We start from the raw sequence: 18,845 nt of genomic DNA on the forward strand, positions 1-18,845 counted from the left end.
GAAGTGAGGCCAATGAGAAACAACACTTTCCAAGTGAGATACTTCAGATGAGCCTTGTCAATTGGTTCAAATGGAGGTTTCATAAGCTGAGAAAGAACAACACTGAGGTCCCAAACCACTGGAGGCGGTTTGAGAGGAGGATTGAAATGGAAAAGTCCCTTCATGAATCTGGAAACCACAGGATGAGCAGAGAGAGGTTTCCCTTGAAGAGACTGATGGAAAGCCGCAATTACACTAAGATGGACTCGTATCGAAGTAGACGAGGCCAGAATGAGAAAGGTGCAAGAGATAGTCCAAAACGGAAGGCAAGGAGGAATGTTGCGGCTCCTGATGATGAGAAAAACACCAAGTAGAAAATCTAGTCCATTTTTGGTGATAGCATTGTCTAGAAGCAGGCTTCCTTGAAGTTTCCAAAACATCTCACAGGTTGATAAAACTGGAGAGGAGTTATGTTCAGAGGAACCAAGCTGTCACAGGTGTAGAAACTGCAGGTTGGGATGAAGCAGAGATCCCTGATGCTGTGTAAGTAGCGAGGGAAAAACTGGTAGAAGGTAAGGCTCCCTGCTGCTGAGTTGAAGCAGAAGGGAGTACCAAGGTTGTCTAGACCACCGAGGAGCAATCAGAATCATGGTGGCATGGTCCGACTTCAGCTTGACAAGAGTCTTTTGAATGAGAGGAAATGGAGGAAACGCATATAGAAAGAGATTCGTCCAGTCCAGAAGAAAAGCATCTGCCTCGAGGCGATGAGGAGTGTAGATCCTAGAGCAGAACTGAGGCAGTTTGAAGTTATGGAAGGCTGCAAAGAGGTCTATCTGAGGCGTTCCCCACTGAGGGAAGAGGTGATGAAGGGGCGTGGAGTGGAGAGTCCATTCGTGCGGTTGCAGAAGACGACTCAAGTTATCTGCTAAGGCATTGTCCGCCCCCTGAATGTATACAGCTTTGAGGAAGGTGTTGTGGCGAATCGCCCAATCCCAAACTTTCAGGAGCTCCCTGGCAGAGAGAGGCCGATCCCGTGCCTCCATTTGTTGACATAGTACATGGTGACCTGGTTGTCTATGCGAATGAGGACAACACGGTCGTGAAGCAGATGTTGAAAAGCATGGAGAGCATTGAAAATCGCCCTGAGTTCCAGGAGCTTGATGTGGCATTGGCGGTCCGTGCTGGTCCAATAACCTTGAGTGCGGAGACCATCCAGATGAGCCCCCCAAGCATAAGTTGATGAGTCGGTCGTGAGAACTTTCTGATGAGGGGTATGTGAAATAGCAAACCTCTGAATAGATTGGAAGAGAGCATCCACCAGCGAAGAGATTGAGTCAGAGCAGGAGTGACCTGGATGTGCCGAGACAGAGGGTCGGACACCTGCGTCCACTGAGATGCCAGGGTCCAATGAGGAATCCTGCGGTGAAGTCTGGCAAAAGGAGTCACGTGGACTGTAGAAGCCATGTGGCCCAGAACTATCTTGTGTCTCGCCGAGATGGACGGGTGAGAGGACACCGAGTGACAACGACGAAGGAGAGCTTCCAGACGTTGAGGAGGGAGGAACGCCCTGAGTTGAGTAGTATCCAGAACAGCTCCGATGAAGGGAAGAGTCTGGAAAGGTTGCAGATGGGATTTTGGATAGTTGATCTCGAACCCCAGATTCTGCAGGAACCATAGTCCTCTGGGTCGCCTGGACGTCTCCCTGAGACGTGGAATCCTTGATGAGCCAGTCATCCAGGTAGGGAAACACCTGAAGACCGTGGTTCCCGAGCGCTGCAGCCACCACCACAAGGCACTTGATGAAGACTCTGTGTCACGAGGCCAGGCCGAAAGGGAGCACTCGGTACTGAAGATGAAGATGTCCCACCCGGAATCTGAGGTATTGACGGGAGGCTGGATGAATGGGAATGCGAGTGTAGGCCTCCCTGAGATCCAGAGAGCATAACCAGTCGTTCTGTTCGATGAAGGGGTATAGGGATGCCAGGGTCAACATGCAAAATTTTTCTTTGACTAAAAATTTGTTGAGCACCCTGAGATCCAAAATAGGACGCAGATTGCCCGTCTTCTTCGGAATAAGGGAGTACTGGGAGTAAAAACCCTTGTTCTGTTGAGCCAAAGGAACCGGCTCGACAGCCCGGAGCTGCAACAAAGCCAGAGCTTCCTGAAGAAGAAGGGCGGTCTGGGTCAAGTTGGAAGGATACTCTCTTGGAGGATGTTCCGGAGGAACTTGATAGAACTGAAGAGAGTATTCCTTCCTTACGATGGAAAGGACCCAGAGGTCGGTGGTAATAGTCGTCCATCAATGGTAAAAATGATGGAGACGACCTCCAATCGGTGGAAAAACTGAAAAAGGCAGAACGACGGACGTTATGCTCTCCATGAGACAGTCAAAAAGGCTGAGGAACCTTAAGGACAGCAGATGTCTGAGGCTTCTGTTGTTGCTTTTGGGGATGCTGCCGCCTAACAGGCTGACGGGTGGCAGGAGTTTGTTTAGGCGGGAAACGCCGCTGGTAGATCAAAGGTGGGCATGATGGACGAGGAGGAGCAGGCTTGGGCTTCGGACGAAGAATGGATTGGAAAGACTTCTCATGGCCCGAAAGCTTCTTGGTCGCCGCCTCAATGGACTCATCGAAGAGGTCGGTACCAGCACATGAACATTGGCCAGCCTGTCCTGAAGATTGGGGTCCATGTCAATGGTCCTGAGCCACCCAAGCCGGCGCATGGCCACTGAGCAAGCAGTAGCCCGAGCAGACAGCTCAAAGGCATCGTAGGAGGACTGCATCATCTGCAACTGGAGCTGGGATAATGAAGCCAGAACCTCCTGGTACTCAAACTGTGCTCGAGAGTCCAAACAGGGCATGAACTTTTGAAGGACAGACAGGAAAAATTCAAAATAGGTGATGAAGTGAAAGTTGTAATTAAGAACTCTGGATGTCATCATGGAGTTCTGGTAAATTCTCCTGCCAAACCTGTCCATGGTCTTGCCCTCCCTACCAGGCGGAACAGTGGCATACACCTGGGAGGGGTGAGACCGCTTCAAAGAAGACTCCACCAAGAGGGATTGATGGGAGAGTTGGGCACCGTCAAACCCCTTATGGTGGACAGTGCGGTACCTGGCATCCAATTTGCCCGGCACAGCGGGGATGGAATAGGATGTCTCAAGACAGCAAACAAAGGTCTGATCCAGCAGCTTATGAAGGGGAAGCTTAAGGGATTCAGCAAGTGGTTGAGGGAGATGCATAGTCTCCAGATACTCCTCTGAAAATTTTGAACCCGTGTCCAGGTGAATGTCCAAATCAGCTGCCATCTGCCGATGAAAAGACAAGACAGCTGGTCAGCCAAAGCAGGGCCTCGAGAAGGACTTGATGACGACGAAGCCTCTTGATCCAATGAGGACAGGGATCGAGATGGAGAAAAAGACCCCATCGTGTCCTCGAGCTCTGGCAGTGGAGGAGGTGAAGTAGCCGGTGGGGAATACTGAAGAAAAGGCTGCTTCCGATGAGGTGAGGCATGCCTGGACGAGTGCCTCGAATAATGTCTTGATCGATGGTGCGAGCTGTGTCTGGAAGCAGGCCTCGATAAACGAGGTAAGTGTGTCTTCGCTAAGGCCCCCAGTGAGTGGATGGGGCTGGAAGCGGTTGATCGCAGCAGAGGTGGTTGACTGGGATCACCTCTAGGCACTCGCAAAGACTCGAGCCCTTGCATCGAGTGAATCGGTTCCAATGGAGGCACTCGCAAAGACTCTACTCCTTGCGTTGCATGCATCGATGCCAGACCAGACACTCGCAGAGACTCTGCTCCCTGTAGAGCGTATGCGCACCGCTGAGGCACTGGGGGTGGCTCGACCCCGCGGGAGACCTCCGCGTGCCCAGGCTGAATTTGAGAGAGAAGCTTCGGCCCCATTGTGGTAAAGAGCTGAATGAATTGCTTCTCAAGCAAGGTCTGGAACGAGGCCGGCAAGGATGGATCCGCATCAGCAATGGGACCACCTGCACGGGCCTCGCGCTCCTTAGAGGCGGTGTGAGAGTGCTTGGGCTTAGAAGCCTTGGGCACTTTTAAGCACCACCGGGGGAATGGGCTGCTGTGCTACCTGATCTGAGGAGACTGAGGAAGGCATCGCAGCGGGCACCAAAAGCTGAGCCGGCACGAACGAAGCAGGCTTGAGGATGCACGGAGCCGCAGAGGTGGAAGGCTGGAGGGCTGTGGATGATGTTGAAGGCTAAGCACCCTTCGATGAGGACAGCTCTGTCGAAGACTCCATGCTGAACAGCGATTCCCACAAGAAGCAACGATGCTTGAAAGCACGTGCTGTAAGTGTGGAGCAAGGCCGGCACGATTTCGGAAGGTGTTGAGGCCCGAGACACCGAAGACAGCGTCAATGAGGGTCCGTCAGCGAAATCACACGCTGGAACTTGGCACACTTTTTAAAACCGGGACATAGGCTGGAAAAGCTCCGCCGCAAGATCGAAGCCGCGGCGGCTATGTGGCCTGCCCGGTCGAACGGATGGAAGAAATTTTATTTTTTTTTTTTTAAAAGACGACGAAAATCAGCAATTAAGAGAAAAATAACCCAAAACCACGGACTTTAGAAGGCACAGATGAACAAAATTCACGCAGAGAGTCGAAGACAGCCTTCTCGGCTCCGCGGAAAAGTATGAACTGAGAAGAAGCGCCCTGCACTGGGCAGGAAGGCACTCGTGCATGCGCAGTGCGGGCGACTCGAAACTTCGAGTTTCTTCAAGCAAGACTGCTTTGTGAGGCGTCCGCATCGGGGCTCCGTTGGATCACGTCACCCGTTAGTGAGAATACTTGCCTGCTTGTCCTGGGATAAAATCTAAATATACCACATCTAGCGCACATCCTCTATCCAATTCACTGGTCACCCAGTCAAATAAATTGATCAGATTTGTCTGACAAGACCTATCTCTAGTGAATCCATGTTGCCTCTTGTCCTGTAATCCACAGGATTCCAGAAACTTCATTCTCTGTTTTAAAAGTGTTTCCATTAATTTGCTTACTACAGAAGTCAGACTTACTGGCCTGTAATTCCCTACTTCTTCCTTACTTCCACTTTTGTGGAGAGAGACCACATCTGCCCTTCTCCAGTCCTCCGATACCAATCCTGACTCTAGAGACTCGTTGAAAAGCTTAGTCAGCAGAGCCACCAGAACTTCCCTAAGTTCCTTCAGCACCGTCGTATGTACACCATCCAGTCCCATTGCTTTATCTATCTTTATTTTCGCTAGCTCCTCATGAACACAACCCTCTAAAAATCGATCAGGGTCTATTACTCCTCCATCCCTATTCACGGTTGTCTTCTCAGTCCCGCTCCCGGTGCTTCAGCCGTGAACACAGAACAGAAATATTTGTTAAGCAATTCTGCCTTTTTTTTATCAGCTTCTACATATTCCACCTCTTCACCTTTGAATCTCACAATGCCATTTTTGAACTTATTCTTATCACTAATATATCTAAAAAATGTTTTGTCTCCCTGTTTTACCGTGTCAGCTATTTTTTCTTCCATTTGCATCTTTGCTTTCCTGCCTACACGACCATCCTCTCTTAACTTCTCCAGATATTTTTTTGCCCGTCTTCCTCTTTCTGCAATCTTTTGTAGTTTATGAAAGCTAACCTCTTATTCCTTACCTTCCCAGCTACTACTTTTGAGAATAAAAGCAGCTTTCTTTTCCTCTTACTTTTACTTACTTGCCTCACAAAAAGGTTTGTCGCCCTTACAATCGCTCCTTTCAGTTTTGTCCACGGCATTTCCACTCCTGCCAGACGTTCCCATCCAGACAAAAATTCCTTGACATAAACCCCCATTCGAACAAAGTCTTTGCTTTTGAATTTACCCTCTCTATATCCATCTTAATATTAAACTATAACATAGCTATTAATCTATAAAAATGAACAGTTCTGGCTTATGATGGTGCCCATGACTCATGTTAAAAAGCTGAAAAAAATTCTTAAATACCTCAGTGTGCAATACGACAATGGTTAATCATTTTACAATTAGCCACATCAAAGAAGCCCACTGTCATCTTTTAAACAAACATCAAGCATCTTTTTTGCTTAGTTATGTATATTTGCAAAATTTCAATAAAGATTTGAGAATGAAAAAAATATTTCTTAAAAAGATGTTTGCAGGACAAGATGGCGTCTGGAGCAGGACGCTGAGAGAAGCACTCCCGTTCTGAAGGGAAAATTTCTTCATTTTCACGTCTTAATAAAGATATTTCTATGCCTAAAAGAAGAGGGAAACCGAGGGGTATCCCTCCACCTACCCCGGGCTTCTCGACGCCGAGGCAGACTGTGATGACAGCTTACACAGTCCCTACTTCCATATCGGGTGTTTCTGCTGCTGTGGAACGGGAAATCCACAGCTTGGACGGAGAGATGTCGCTCTCTCTGAGCCCGCGAGGACCGCACACCCCTCCCATTCCCGGAGAATCTGCGTTGCAGCGGAGCTGGCGGGAGGGCTCCCCCGGAGTGTGGGGTGAGGCTTGCTCTCTCTCCGTAGTTGACCCGGAAGTCGAACATGCAGCAGATACGCTGATCCCGACGTTGGAAAGGCAGCGTTCTGGGGGAGAGGAGCCGTCGGTGACCAGCGGTGGGGAGGTTGCAGGAGCCCAGATTTCCAACGCTGGAGCAGGAGCCGTGCTTGGGTCGGCTGATGTCCCCCTCCTTGGACCGTTGGTGAAACCACAGGCTGTTACCCTGGACTCCATCTGGTCTGCAATTGAGAATCTTCACCTGGTATGTTCTAACTTTGTTACTATGACTCAGAATTCTACCTCCAGGATAAGCTCCTTAGAGACTATTACCCAGCAACACCAAGTTGAATTAAAAAATTTGGATAAAGTAACAATAGAGACTAAGAATTTGATTACCAAACAAACAACAGAAAAGATAATGATTTTGAGGAAGATTGAAAACCTGGAAAATCAGCAGAAAAACTTAAATTTGAGGATTCTTAATTTTCCGGTTGCCAAGTTTATGTCTCCTCAAGAACTCTTTAAGAACTTTATGTTGAATGTTTTAAAGGTACCTGAAGTAAGTCTTCCCCCGATACAAAGAATTTACTATATAAAACAAATGCAGAAAGAAAAAGCTACAGCGGATGAAAATGTTCAATTAGATGTTTCTGCTATTCTGCAGTCTTCTGATATTGAAATTCAGGGAAGAGCAACTTTATTGGTCTCATTGGTATTTCTTCAGGATAAAGAGATGTTGCTGAAATTATATTTCAATTTAAAGCAGATTTCCTATTTGGGGGAAAGGATATATATATTTCCTGATGTTTCGAGGTGGACGCAGTCCAGAAGGAAAGAATTTCTGTTATATAGATCAAAGGTGATTGCTTTGGGGGCAAGTTTTCAGTTGCGATTTCCTTGTAAATGTTTTATTTCTTATCAGGGAAGTAAATATATTTTCTTTGAACCTGCCCAATTAGGTTTTTTCCTTGAAGGTAAAGGTATCTCTACACAGACCGGATGATACAGGTTAATAATATTGCGGTTAATTTTATTTTGGATAGGTAAGATCTGACTGCTCCATTTCTTAAAGTTTTTTGTTTCCTTTGTATATTCCCCTTTCCCGAGGGGTGTTACTTTCATCTTGTCTCTTCTCCTCAAGTTGTGGACTGTATTATATGATTTATATGGATGTTTAAATTTCAATTCTTGGTATGTAAAATGACTAAGAGAATTATATATTTCTGTATTTCTTAAACATCTTGTATAGGATGCATTAAAATGATAAATAAATAAATAAAAAAAAAAAAAAAGATGTTTGCAGGAAGGCTCGAGTACATCGAGTGAGGCAGTATTAGACCCAGAAGTAATCATCAGAACGCCGACTCCTGTGCTAGAGCAGTCGTGTGCTGGGAGTGTGGAGCCAGTGGGAGCAAGCAGTGGTGAGGTTGTTGAAGTCCAGAGATTACTCTCCGGGGAAGAAGCCAAAGAAGACCTGGCAGTTATCTCCCCCCTCAAGCTGCTGGTGAGGCCATAGGCAGTAACATTGGATTCTAACTTACATTTGGTATGCACAAACTTTGTTTCTATTACTTCAAATTCAATCTCTAGGATAAGTCTTTTGGAGACTTCTGTTCAACAGCACCAGGTGGATTTAAATAATTTAGAGAAGTTAACAAATGAGACCTCAAATTTGGTTACTAAAAAAATGACAGATAAAACGATGATCTTGAGGAAAATTGAAAATTTAGAAAACACAAAAAAATTTGAACTTATGGATTCTTAATTTTCCGATTGCTAAGTTTATGTCACCACAAGAACTTTTAAAGAACTTTATGTTAACAGTTTTGAAAGTTCTGGAAACAAGCCTTTCCCCATTACAGAGAATTTATTATTTAAAACAAACGCAAAAGGGAAAAATTCCAGTAGTTGAAAATACACAATTGGATGTCTCTGCTATATTGCAATCCTCTGATATTGAAATTCAGGGACAGACGACATTGTTGGTCTCTTGTATTTCTACAGGCCAAAGAAATGCTGTTGAAATTATACTTTAATTTAAAACAAGTCACCTATTTAGGTGAAAGGATATATATATATTTCCAGACGTCTCCAAATGGACACAATCCAGGAGGAAAGAATTTTTATTATTGCGTCCAAAAGTGATTGCCTTGGGGGCAGTGTTACAATTGAGATTTCCTTGTAAATGTTTTATTTCCCATCAAGGGAGTAAATATATATATTTTTTTGAACCTGCCCAACTAGACTTTTTTCTTGAGGGTAAAGGAGTCTCGACGTAGCCAGAATGAAACATGTTATTTAGTGCGGTGATTAATTTAAAAAGATAGGTTAACATCAGTTGCTGCTCTATTTTCTTTATTTCTCATTGTATATGAATTCCCCTTTTCCCAAGGGGTTTTCCTTAATTTTGCTCCTCCTCACCAGATTGTGGACTGTATTATAAGTATTTCATTGTTTCATTTCTTGGTGCTTAGTCTGCATAACTAAGTGATGTTATATTTTTGTATTTCCTTTTACATCAATGTATTTTGGATGTATTGAAATGATAAATAAATAAATAAATAAAAATAAAAAAAAAAGATTTTTGAATTTGTTAGTGCAAGTGATTACATACTATAATTTATGGAAACCGAGTTCTATATTTAATGCACTTCTTATACCAGAGATGTAGAAAATGAGTTAGGACAAAAGCTTATGAATAAAATCATTAGAAAGTAGAAGAATGGAAGACTAGACTGTTTAAGACTTTCAAGATATTGCCATTGCTTTTATAACTTTATACCAACTTACTTCTTTGACCAAATCCTCCACGGGCACCTCGACCATCTCCACATCCTCTTCTTTCATCATTGTCAACATTTCCTTCCCCACAGCCTACAACAAAGCACAATACAGCATCTGGCACATACTTCTCTTCAAAAGGTGAATGGAAGCAAATAAATGGAATTTAAAACAAGTCAAAAGCCAACAACAACAACAAAAGGCAGACACTGTAAAACACTGACTTCCAGAATGTGTGTATTGGTTAATACTTATCAAAACTTTCTAATGTTTTGTCAATAACTTGATTTTAATCATAGGGACAAAATTTCCCACCACCTAAAAAGTCAAACCCAACATCTGCCATTATTTTGTCATGTATTATTCTTGGGTGGGGGGAAGACTTATGAAAAACTGAAATTCCATATGTATATTTTATAATTCTGCAAAATGATGTCTACAAGAGAATATAGAAACATTGCTGAAATATGCAAAAGGAGAAGTTAGGCCTTACCTGTTTTTTCCCTCCGGTCTAGTCCAGTCATCTTTAAGTATCCCGTACAGTCCTCTGTAGGTGTTAGGCCTAGTCTTTCACCTCAGAGTCTGTGCCTGAAGCAGGACAAACCTCTAGTCCACTTCTGTTCCTACAGCGTCTTATCAGTGACACATTGAGGAAGTACCTGGGACTTGAAATCATCACATGTTCTAGACTTGAAGCCTTATCTGGGGCACACTGGTCCTTTCAGACAACTCAGAACCCAAACATTCTGGGGGCCAACAGGAGCAGCCAAGGTTCTTGGAAATTTCCCCGAGGTAATGTCTAAAGGATATTTCTGGAAGATGCTCAGATCAAGAGGTTGGAACAGGAGCTATGGAAAGCATCATCAATCAGTCAGAAATATAGTCTAAAACAGTGTTCTTCAACTGCCGGTCTGCAGAAATTTTCTGCCAGTCCACAGGGCCGGCATGTCCATTGGGCCCAAGACAGTGTTCTTCAGACACTGGTCTACGGTGCGATCAATGCGGCGTCTTCAGGCCGGCTCCCTGAGTGCTGCAGTGCGTCCTGCGCCTGAACCGGAAGCCTTCTCTCTGATGTTGCATCAGAAGGAAGGCTTCCAGATGAGGAGCGGGAGCCTTTGACCACAGCTTTGTGCATTGCAGCACTCAGAGCCGGCCCAAAGACGCCACGTTGATCGCACCGTGGACCAGCCCGAAGATAACACCAGGTGGCAGGCCAGAAGGCAATGCACAGCATGGAAGGAGAGAGACAACAACGGTAGGGGGAATGCTTTTATTTATTTTTTTTTATTTAGTGATTGATTTACATCTGATTTACATCAGGAAGAAATGCATTTTTTTCTTTTCCTCTGGGGTTATACTGCTTGCAGAGTCTGGCATCTTAGGATTTGTTTGTAAATATTAGTACTTTTAGTTTTTGGTCCTGCATTTGCATGGGGTTATCTGTTTTCTGGTAGGAATGAATGTTGAAAAGCATACAGTGTGCTTTGTATATTTTAATTTTGTGGTTAACCATTATGTGTTGTTAATATGATTATATTGCGTGTGTGTATATATGAAAAATGAATGGAAAAAATGGTGTTACAATTAGTACTATTATGGGGGCGGTGTCTGGGGGCGGAGATTGAATGGAGATGGGCACGACTTAGCCTAGTGTTCTTCAACTGCCAGTCCGTTGACCGGTGCTGGTCCACAAAATAATTATTTTATTTCCGCCGGTCCATAGGTGTCAAAAGGTTGAAGAACACTGGTCTAAAAGACAATAAAGATGAACTCCCAAAAGAGCTCATAGTTCCTGACAACCGTTTTCTAAGATAGTCTTTCTCAAATTGATCCTGGAGTACCCCCCTTGCCAGTCAGGTTTTCAGCATATCCACAATGAATATGCATAAATTGATTTGCATACACTGCCTCCATTAAATGCAAATTTCTTTCATGCTATCGATTGTGGATATCCTGAAAACCTGCCTGGGAAGGGGGTACTCCAGGACCAAGATGAGAAATACTGCTATAATAGACCCTATGCTGGTGGTTCCTGGCTACCACTCTCTAAGAAGGGGGGCATGCTGCTGGTTCCTGATCCTGAAGCCTGCTGACTATGTAATGTCTGATCTTCTAACCCTCGAGTATGTGACAGAAGCCCGAAGAGAATGCCAGACCTAGACTACAGCCATTCAAGTGACAAGCTTCCTCCTGAACACATGCAGAGTTCCTGCTGCCCAAGAGGCATCTCTCCCACACAGACCATGTTAGTAAACACCCCAGTGTTCCTGCAGTCTGCCAGAGCCCAAGTAAGCTGAGGGAGGACATTCTCTGCATGCACAGATTATAAGCTTTCCATGTAATAGTGGGAAGTAGGCAGGATTATTAGCCTATAGGAAAAACGACTTGTTTACTTTCCAAAAAACACAGGCCAAAAAAAAAGTTTTTGGTGCCTTGGGCTCTTTCACCTGATCACCTGATGTTATTTAGGGCTCTGATTCAGAAAATTGCATTGGTTAGAACGCATCAGCTCTAGTTATGATTGAATTTATTAATATCGAACAAGAGTGTACCTAGGAAAAGGCAGCATCTTAAACACTGCAGTGAGCACTAGAACACCAACACATACATTGTAAAACTAAACAAACCAGATCCTGCACAGTCAATTGATTCTGTACAGTTGATGCTATCAGAAAACCATGTATCTTTCATACACACAGACAAATACACCCTTGCCCAATATGAAATAATCACAAACTAAAAATAGAAATATGTAGACAAAAGTTAAACTGAACTGCCAAGAAACCAGACTCTACATACAATGCAACACCACAAAAACAGTAATACATGTCCTCTAATACTGTGCAAAATATAAAGACAGTAGATGTAAATTTGAAAAAACTGATACATAACAATCACTACTTTACAAATTAACAAATAAAAATAAAACAAATGAGAAATAAGAAAATACCATTTTATTGGACTAATCCCCGTAAGCTCGGTCCTCATCCCCACAAACCACCTGATTCCATCCACACAAGCCTTGAATTGTTTTATATTGAACTTATTATATTAAAGTATAAAAAGAAACAATATTCTGTACAATTGTCAATTTATAAATCAGCGTCTTTTCCCCACTCTTTCTCATTTCCTTTCAGCGTCCTCAGCCCACTCTCTCTCCACTTTCCTACAGCACACGCACATAAAAACAAGCAAGTAATTTTATATCATTTTCATTCTATTCATTCATAGAAATTAAAGTCTAAATAATGCTAGTCACATAACAAAACAGCACAGTTACTTACCGTAACAGGTGTTATCCAGGGACAGCAGGCAGATATTCTTGACTGATGGGTGACGGCACCGACGGAGCCCCGGTACGGACAATTTTAGAGTGATCTCACTCTAAGAACTTTAGAAAGTTCTAGCTCGGCCGCACCGCGCACGCGCGAGTGCCTTCCCGCCCGACAGAGGCGCGCGGTCCCTCAGTTAGTATAAGCCAGCTAAGAAGCCAACCCGGGGAGGTGGGTGGGACGCAAGAATATCTGCCTGCTGTCCCTGGATAACACCTGTTACGGTAAGTAACTGTGCTTTATCCCAGGACAAGCAGGCAGCTATTCTTGACTGATGGGTGACCTCCAAGCTAACAAAAAGAGGGATGGAGGGAAGGTTGGCCATTAGGAAAACAAATTTTGTAAAACAGATTGGCCGAAGTGACCATCCCTTCTGGAGAATGCATCCAGACAATAATGAGATGTAAAAGTGTGAACTGAGGACCAAGTAGCAGCCTTGCAGATTTCCTCAATAGGAGTGGAACGGAGGAAAGCTACAGATGCTGCCATTGCTCTGACTTTATGGGCTGTGACAGAACCTTCCAGTGTCAGTCCGGACTGAGCATAACAGAATGAAATGCACGCTGCTAGCCAATTAGACAACGTGCGTTTAGAAACGGGGCGACCCAATTTATTCGGATCAAAGGACAGAAAAAGTTGGGGAACTGATCTGTGGGGTTTCGTACGCTCCAGATAGTAAGCAAGAGCCCTTTTACAATCCAAAGTATGTAGAGCTTGTTCCCCAGAATGAGAATGAGGTTTTGGAAAGAAAACAGGTAGAACAATGGATTGGTTGAGATGAAATTCAGAAACAACCTTAGGGAGAAACTTTGGATGTGTACGCAGAACCACCTTGTCATGGTGAAAAACCGTAAAAGGTGGATCTGCCACCAGTGCATGAAGCTCACTGACTCTCCTGGCAGAGGTAAGAGCAATAAGGAAAAGTACCTTCCAAGTGAGAAACTTGAAAGGGGAGGTAGCTAAAGGTTCAAATGGAGGCTTCATTAAAGCGGAAAGAACCACATTGAGATCCCAGATAACCGGAGGGGCTTTAAGAGGTGGTTTCACATTGAAAAGACCACGCATGAACCTGGACACCAGGGGATGAGCTGAAAGAAGTTTTCCATGGACTGGTTCATGAAAAGCTGCAATAGCACTGAGGTGGACTCTGATGGAAGAGGACTTAAGGCCAGAGTCAGACAAAGAAAGAAGGTAATCCAACAACATCTCCACTGCCAGGGAAGTGGGATCAAGATGATGAAGAAGACACCAGGAAGAAAATCTCGTCCACTTTTGATGATAACATTGCAGAGTGGCTGGTTTCCTGGAGGCATCCAGAATGGAACGAACGGGCTGAGACAAAAGGGTATCAGTGGAAGTCAGCCCGAGAGATACCAAGCTGTCAGGTGTAGAGACTGGAGGTTGGGATGTAGAAGGGTTTCCTGCTGTTGCGTAAGCAGAGATGGAAACAGAGGAAGAAGAAAAGGTTCCCTGGAACTGAGTTGAAGTAGAAGGGAGAACCAATGTTGTCTGGGCCACCTCGGAGCAATCAGAATCATGGTGGCTCGTTCCCTCTTGAGCTTGAACAAGGTTCTCAACATGAGAGGCAGAGGAGGGAAGGCATACAGGAACAGATTCGACCAGTCGAGGAGAAAAGCATCTGCTGCCAGACGGTGCGGAGAGTAAAGTCTGGAGCAGAATAGGGGCAGCTGATGATTGTGAGGAGCTGCAAAGAGGTCTATCTGAGGAGTGCCCCATTGAGTGAAGATAGACTGCAGAGTTACAGGATCGAGTGTCCACTCGTGAGGTTGGAGAATTCTGCTGAGTTTGTCCGCTAAAGAATTCTGTGCCCCTTGAATATAGATAGCTTTCAGGAAGAGATGGTGATCTATGGCCCAAGTCCAGATCTTCTGGGCTTCCTGGCATAAAAGGCGAGAGCCTGTCCCACCCTGTTTGTTGATGTAGTACATCGCAACCTGATTGTCTGTGCACAACAGAAGGACCTGAGGAAAGAGAAGATGTTGGAAGGCCTTGAGGGCGTAAAACATCGCTCTGAGTTCCAGGAAATTGATTTGATGCTTCTTTTCCTGGGCTGTCCAAAGACCTTGAGTCTGGAACTCGTTCAAGTGAGCCCCCCATGCATACAGAGAGGCGTCGGTGGTGATGACTAGTTGATGAGGAGGCTGATGGAACAGAAGACCTCTGGATAGATTTGAGGATACCAACCACCATTGAAGAGACTGACGAAGAGATGATGTCACAGATATGTGTCGTGAGCAAGGATCCCACGCTTGGGACCACTGAGTAGCAAGGGTCCATTGAGGAGTGCGCAGGTGAAGACGTGCGTGAGGTGTGACATGAACTGTGGATGCCATGTGCCCCAAGAGTACCATCATTTGTCTGGCTGAGATGGAAGGTAGTGAAAGCATCTGCTGGCATAGAGACTGAAGGGTCTGAAGACGATTGGATGGGAGGAAAGTCCTCATTAGGAGTGTATCCAGGATCGCTCCAATGAATTGAAGTCTCTGAGTGGGGATGATATGAGATTTGGGTAGATTGATCTCGAACCCCAGAAGTTGTAGAAACTGGATGGTTTGGTTGGTGGCCAGGAGAACTGCTTGAGCGGATGTGGCCTTGATCAACCAGTCGTCCAGGTAAGGAAATACATGAAGGTGGTGAGAGCGTAGAAATGCCGCTACCACAATGAGACATTTGGTGAATACCCTTGGAGATGAGGCGAGACCGAAGGGCAGCACCTTGTATTGGTAATGACAATGATTGATCATGAATCGGAGATATGGTCTTGAGGTTACATTGATCGGTATGTGAGTGTAAGCCTCTTTGAGATCGAGGGAGCATAGCCAGTCGTTGTGATTTAGAAGGGGATAAAGGATGGCTAAAGAAAGCATCTTGAATTTTTCTTTTACCAGATGTTTGTTGAGATCGCGAAGATCTAGGATGGGTCTGAGATCTCCTGTTTTTTTGGGAACTAGAAAATAACGGGAGTAGAATCCCTGCCCCTTTTGATCTAGAGGAACTTCCTCTATAGCGTTCAGAAGGAGGAGGGATTGGACTTCCTGAATAAGGAGGGCAGATTGAGGACTGTTCAAAGCAGACTCTTTTGGCAGGCTTTGAGGAGGAAGAGTCTGAAAGTTGAGAGAGTAGCCGTGGCGGATGATGTTGAGGACCCATTGGTCCGAAGTGATTACTTCCCACCGGCTGAGGAACAGAGAAAGTCGACCTCCTATAGGCTGAGGCAGGAGAGCAGGAATAGGGATACTGGCTATACTGTGGAGAATGAAGTCAAAAGGGCTGTGACTTCTGCTGAGGAGGTTGTTTCACAGATTGTTGCTGCTGCTGCTGTCTGGGAGGCTGACGTTGTTGTTGCCTCTGACGCCTGGGTTGCTGAGCAGTGGTAGGTAATGGACGAGCTGTGAAGCGGCGTTGATAGGCCGACTGCTGTCTATATGGTTTTGGCGGAGGAGGCTTCTTTTTATTTTTAAGCAGGGTATCCCAGCGCGTCTCATGAGCAGAGAGCTTTTGTGTGGTTGAGTCCATGGAATCCCCAAAGAGCTCATCCCCTAGGCACGGGGCGTTGGCTAACCGATCTTGATGGTTAACATCAAGCTCGGATACCCGAAGCCAGGCCAAACGGCGCATAGCCACCGACATTGCTGTCGCTCTGGATGTAAGTTCAAAGGTGTCATATATGGATCTAACCATAAACTTACGTAATTGGAAAAGAGACGACAAGCAGGTGTGGAAAGAATGATGCTTTCGTGAAGGAAGATACTTTTCGAAAGAAGCCATGGTGGTAAGGAGATGCTTTAAATAAAAAGAAAAATGAAAAGCATAATTACTAGCCCTATTTGCTAACATAGCATTTTGGTAGAGCCTCTTACCAAATTTATCCATGGCCCTTCCTTCTCTGCCAGGAGGAACAGATGCATATACACTGGCTCCTGAAGTCTTTTTAAGGGTGGATTCGACAAATAATGATTCGTGTGGAAGTTGAGGTTTGTCGAACCCAGGAATGGGAATTACTTTATATAGAGAATCCAGTTTACGTGGGGCCCCTGGGACAGTTAAAGGAGTCTCTAAATTCTTATAGAAAGTTTCCCTCAAGATGTCATGAAGGGGAAGTTTCAAAAATTCCTTTGGAGGCTGGTCAAAATCAAGGGCATCCAAAAAAGCTTTAGACTTTTTGGATTCAGCCTCCAAAGGAATGGACAAGGATTCACACATCTCTTTCAAAAAACAGGAGAAAGAGGAAGTGACCTGTTTGGAGGATGGGTCAGGGACAGCCGAATCCTCCTCCTCTGAGGAACATTCGCCTTCAGAAAGAAAGGGTTCCTCTGAGTCTCCCCACAGATCAGGGTCCCTGACATGGGAAGAATGGTCCCGAGACTCAGGTGTTTGTATGTGTCGGGTTTTGCGCACCGACTTGCCCGACCTCATCGATACCGAGTCAGGAGATGTTATCGGTCGCACCGGTGCCGAAGTCTGTACCGATTGATGTTGAGCTCTCGGCTCCGGTGCGAGGACTGGCATCGATACCGATGAGGTTAGGTGAAGCGGTACCGAAACAGTGGAAGCAGGTAACACGGGTTCCACAATCGGTATCGATACGGGTTCCACAACCGGTACCGATATCTCGGTGCGGGCTGGCACCGGAAGGTTCGGTGTCATGATAGCAGGAAGGAGCCGTTCTAATTGCTCCTTAAGCTGCACCTGAAGGATGGCCGTAATGCGGTCATCAAGGGATGGCACCGGTACCGCTTTTTTCTTCTGCGGTACCTGCGGTGCTGCTCGACGCCCCGGAGATGAGGAGCCCGATGTCGAGGGACTCACCTCTATAGGGGCGGAGCGCTTCCGCTGGCGTCTTACAGGCGGCAGGATTGGACTCACTGCACTCGAGGCCGGAAGACGTTCCAGCGGGGAAGGCTTCTTAGCCGGCTTACCTGACTGTTGAGACGCCGGTGTGGAATCACGCGGCGTCGAAGACGAGGGTGCCGACTGAATCGGTGCCGAAGCCGGAGTCGAAGGAACGGTGTCGGACATCTCGGCACCGAACAGTAATCGCTGCTGTATTAGGCGATTTTTCAAAGTCCGTTTTTTTAGAGTAGCACAGCGGGTGCAAGTAGAGGCCTGATGCTCAGGACCCAAACACTGTAAACACCAGTTGTGTGGGTCCGTGAGAGATATAGGCCTAGCACACCGCTGGCACTTTTTAAAACCCGGTTGAGGGGGCATGAAAGGAAAAACGGCTTCCGCCAAATCGAAGGCCGAGGCTTCGATGGTGGCAGAAGGCCCCGCCGGGGAAAATCAAATTAAGAGAAGAAAAAAATATTTTTTTTTTTTTTTTTTTTTTACAAAAAAGAAAAAAGAAACGAAAAAGGCCAATTAGCCAAAAAGTTTACGCGAGCGGGAAGGCAATAGAAAAAAAGTTTCAACAGCCGTTGAAAAAAACGCGTCTTCTTAGCTCCGCGGAAACTAAGAAACTGAGGGACCGCGCGCCTCTGTCGGAAAATATTGTCCATTTACCCCCACTCTCTGTTTCCTATGGTCCAGCCAGTTTTTAATCCACGTGAGTATTTCACCTTCGATTCCATGGCTCGCAATTTTTCAAAGTAGTCGTTCATGCAGAACCTTGCCGAACACCTTCTGAAAAAACAGATATACAATGTCGACTGGGTCACCCTTGTCTATCTGACTGTTTGCTCCCTTGAAGAAATGCAGCAAATTGGTCAAGCAATATCTTCCTTTGCTGAAGCCATGCTGACTGGTCCTCATCAGATCATGTACCTCAAGGTGGTCAATGATGCGGTCCTTTATCAGCGCTTCTACCATCTTTCCCGGTACTGAGGTCAGACTTACCGGTCTGTAGCTTCATGGCTCACCCCTCGAACCTTTTCTGAAGATTGGTGTAATATTTGCCATCTTTCAGTCTTCCGGAATCCTTCCCAATTTGATCGATAGATTGGCTATCAGTTGAAGCAGTTCAGCTATAGTCCCTTTCAGTTCCTTGATTACCCTCGGATGGATGCCATCCGGTCCCGGGGATTTATCGTTTTTAAGCCTATCGATCTGCCTGCATGCCTCTTCTAGACTGACCGTCAACCCTATCAGATTCCCATCTTCATTTCCCGCGTATAGCCTGTCGACTTCCGGTATGTTGTGTATATCCTCTTCGGTAAATACAGATGCAAAAAAATGTGTTCTGTTTGTTAGGGATGGCTTTGTCCTCCTTTAACACTCCCTTTATTCCATGGTCATCCAT

The 18,845-nt window shown here is 45.6% G+C and overlaps 1 protein-coding gene across 6 annotated transcripts in view; it reads right to left on the reverse strand.

Moving 5' to 3' along the window:
* DDX4 (DEAD-box helicase 4) overlaps positions 1-18,845 on the reverse strand; it is a 340,193-nt gene that overhangs the window by 201,379 nt on the left and 119,969 nt on the right. For all 6 annotated transcript variants that reach the window (XM_033931141.1, XM_033931188.1, XM_033931180.1 and 3 more), the window contains one exon: positions 9,264-9,347. In XM_033931141.1, coding sequence (XP_033787032.1) covers positions 9,264-9,347 — 84 coding nt within the window. The remainder of the gene's footprint in view (positions 1-9,263; positions 9,348-18,845) is intronic.

This window comes from Geotrypetes seraphini, chromosome 1 (genome assembly GCF_902459505.1).
Source record: "Geotrypetes seraphini chromosome 1, aGeoSer1.1, whole genome shotgun sequence".
Taxonomy (NCBI): domain Eukaryota; kingdom Metazoa; phylum Chordata; class Amphibia; order Gymnophiona; family Dermophiidae; genus Geotrypetes; species Geotrypetes seraphini.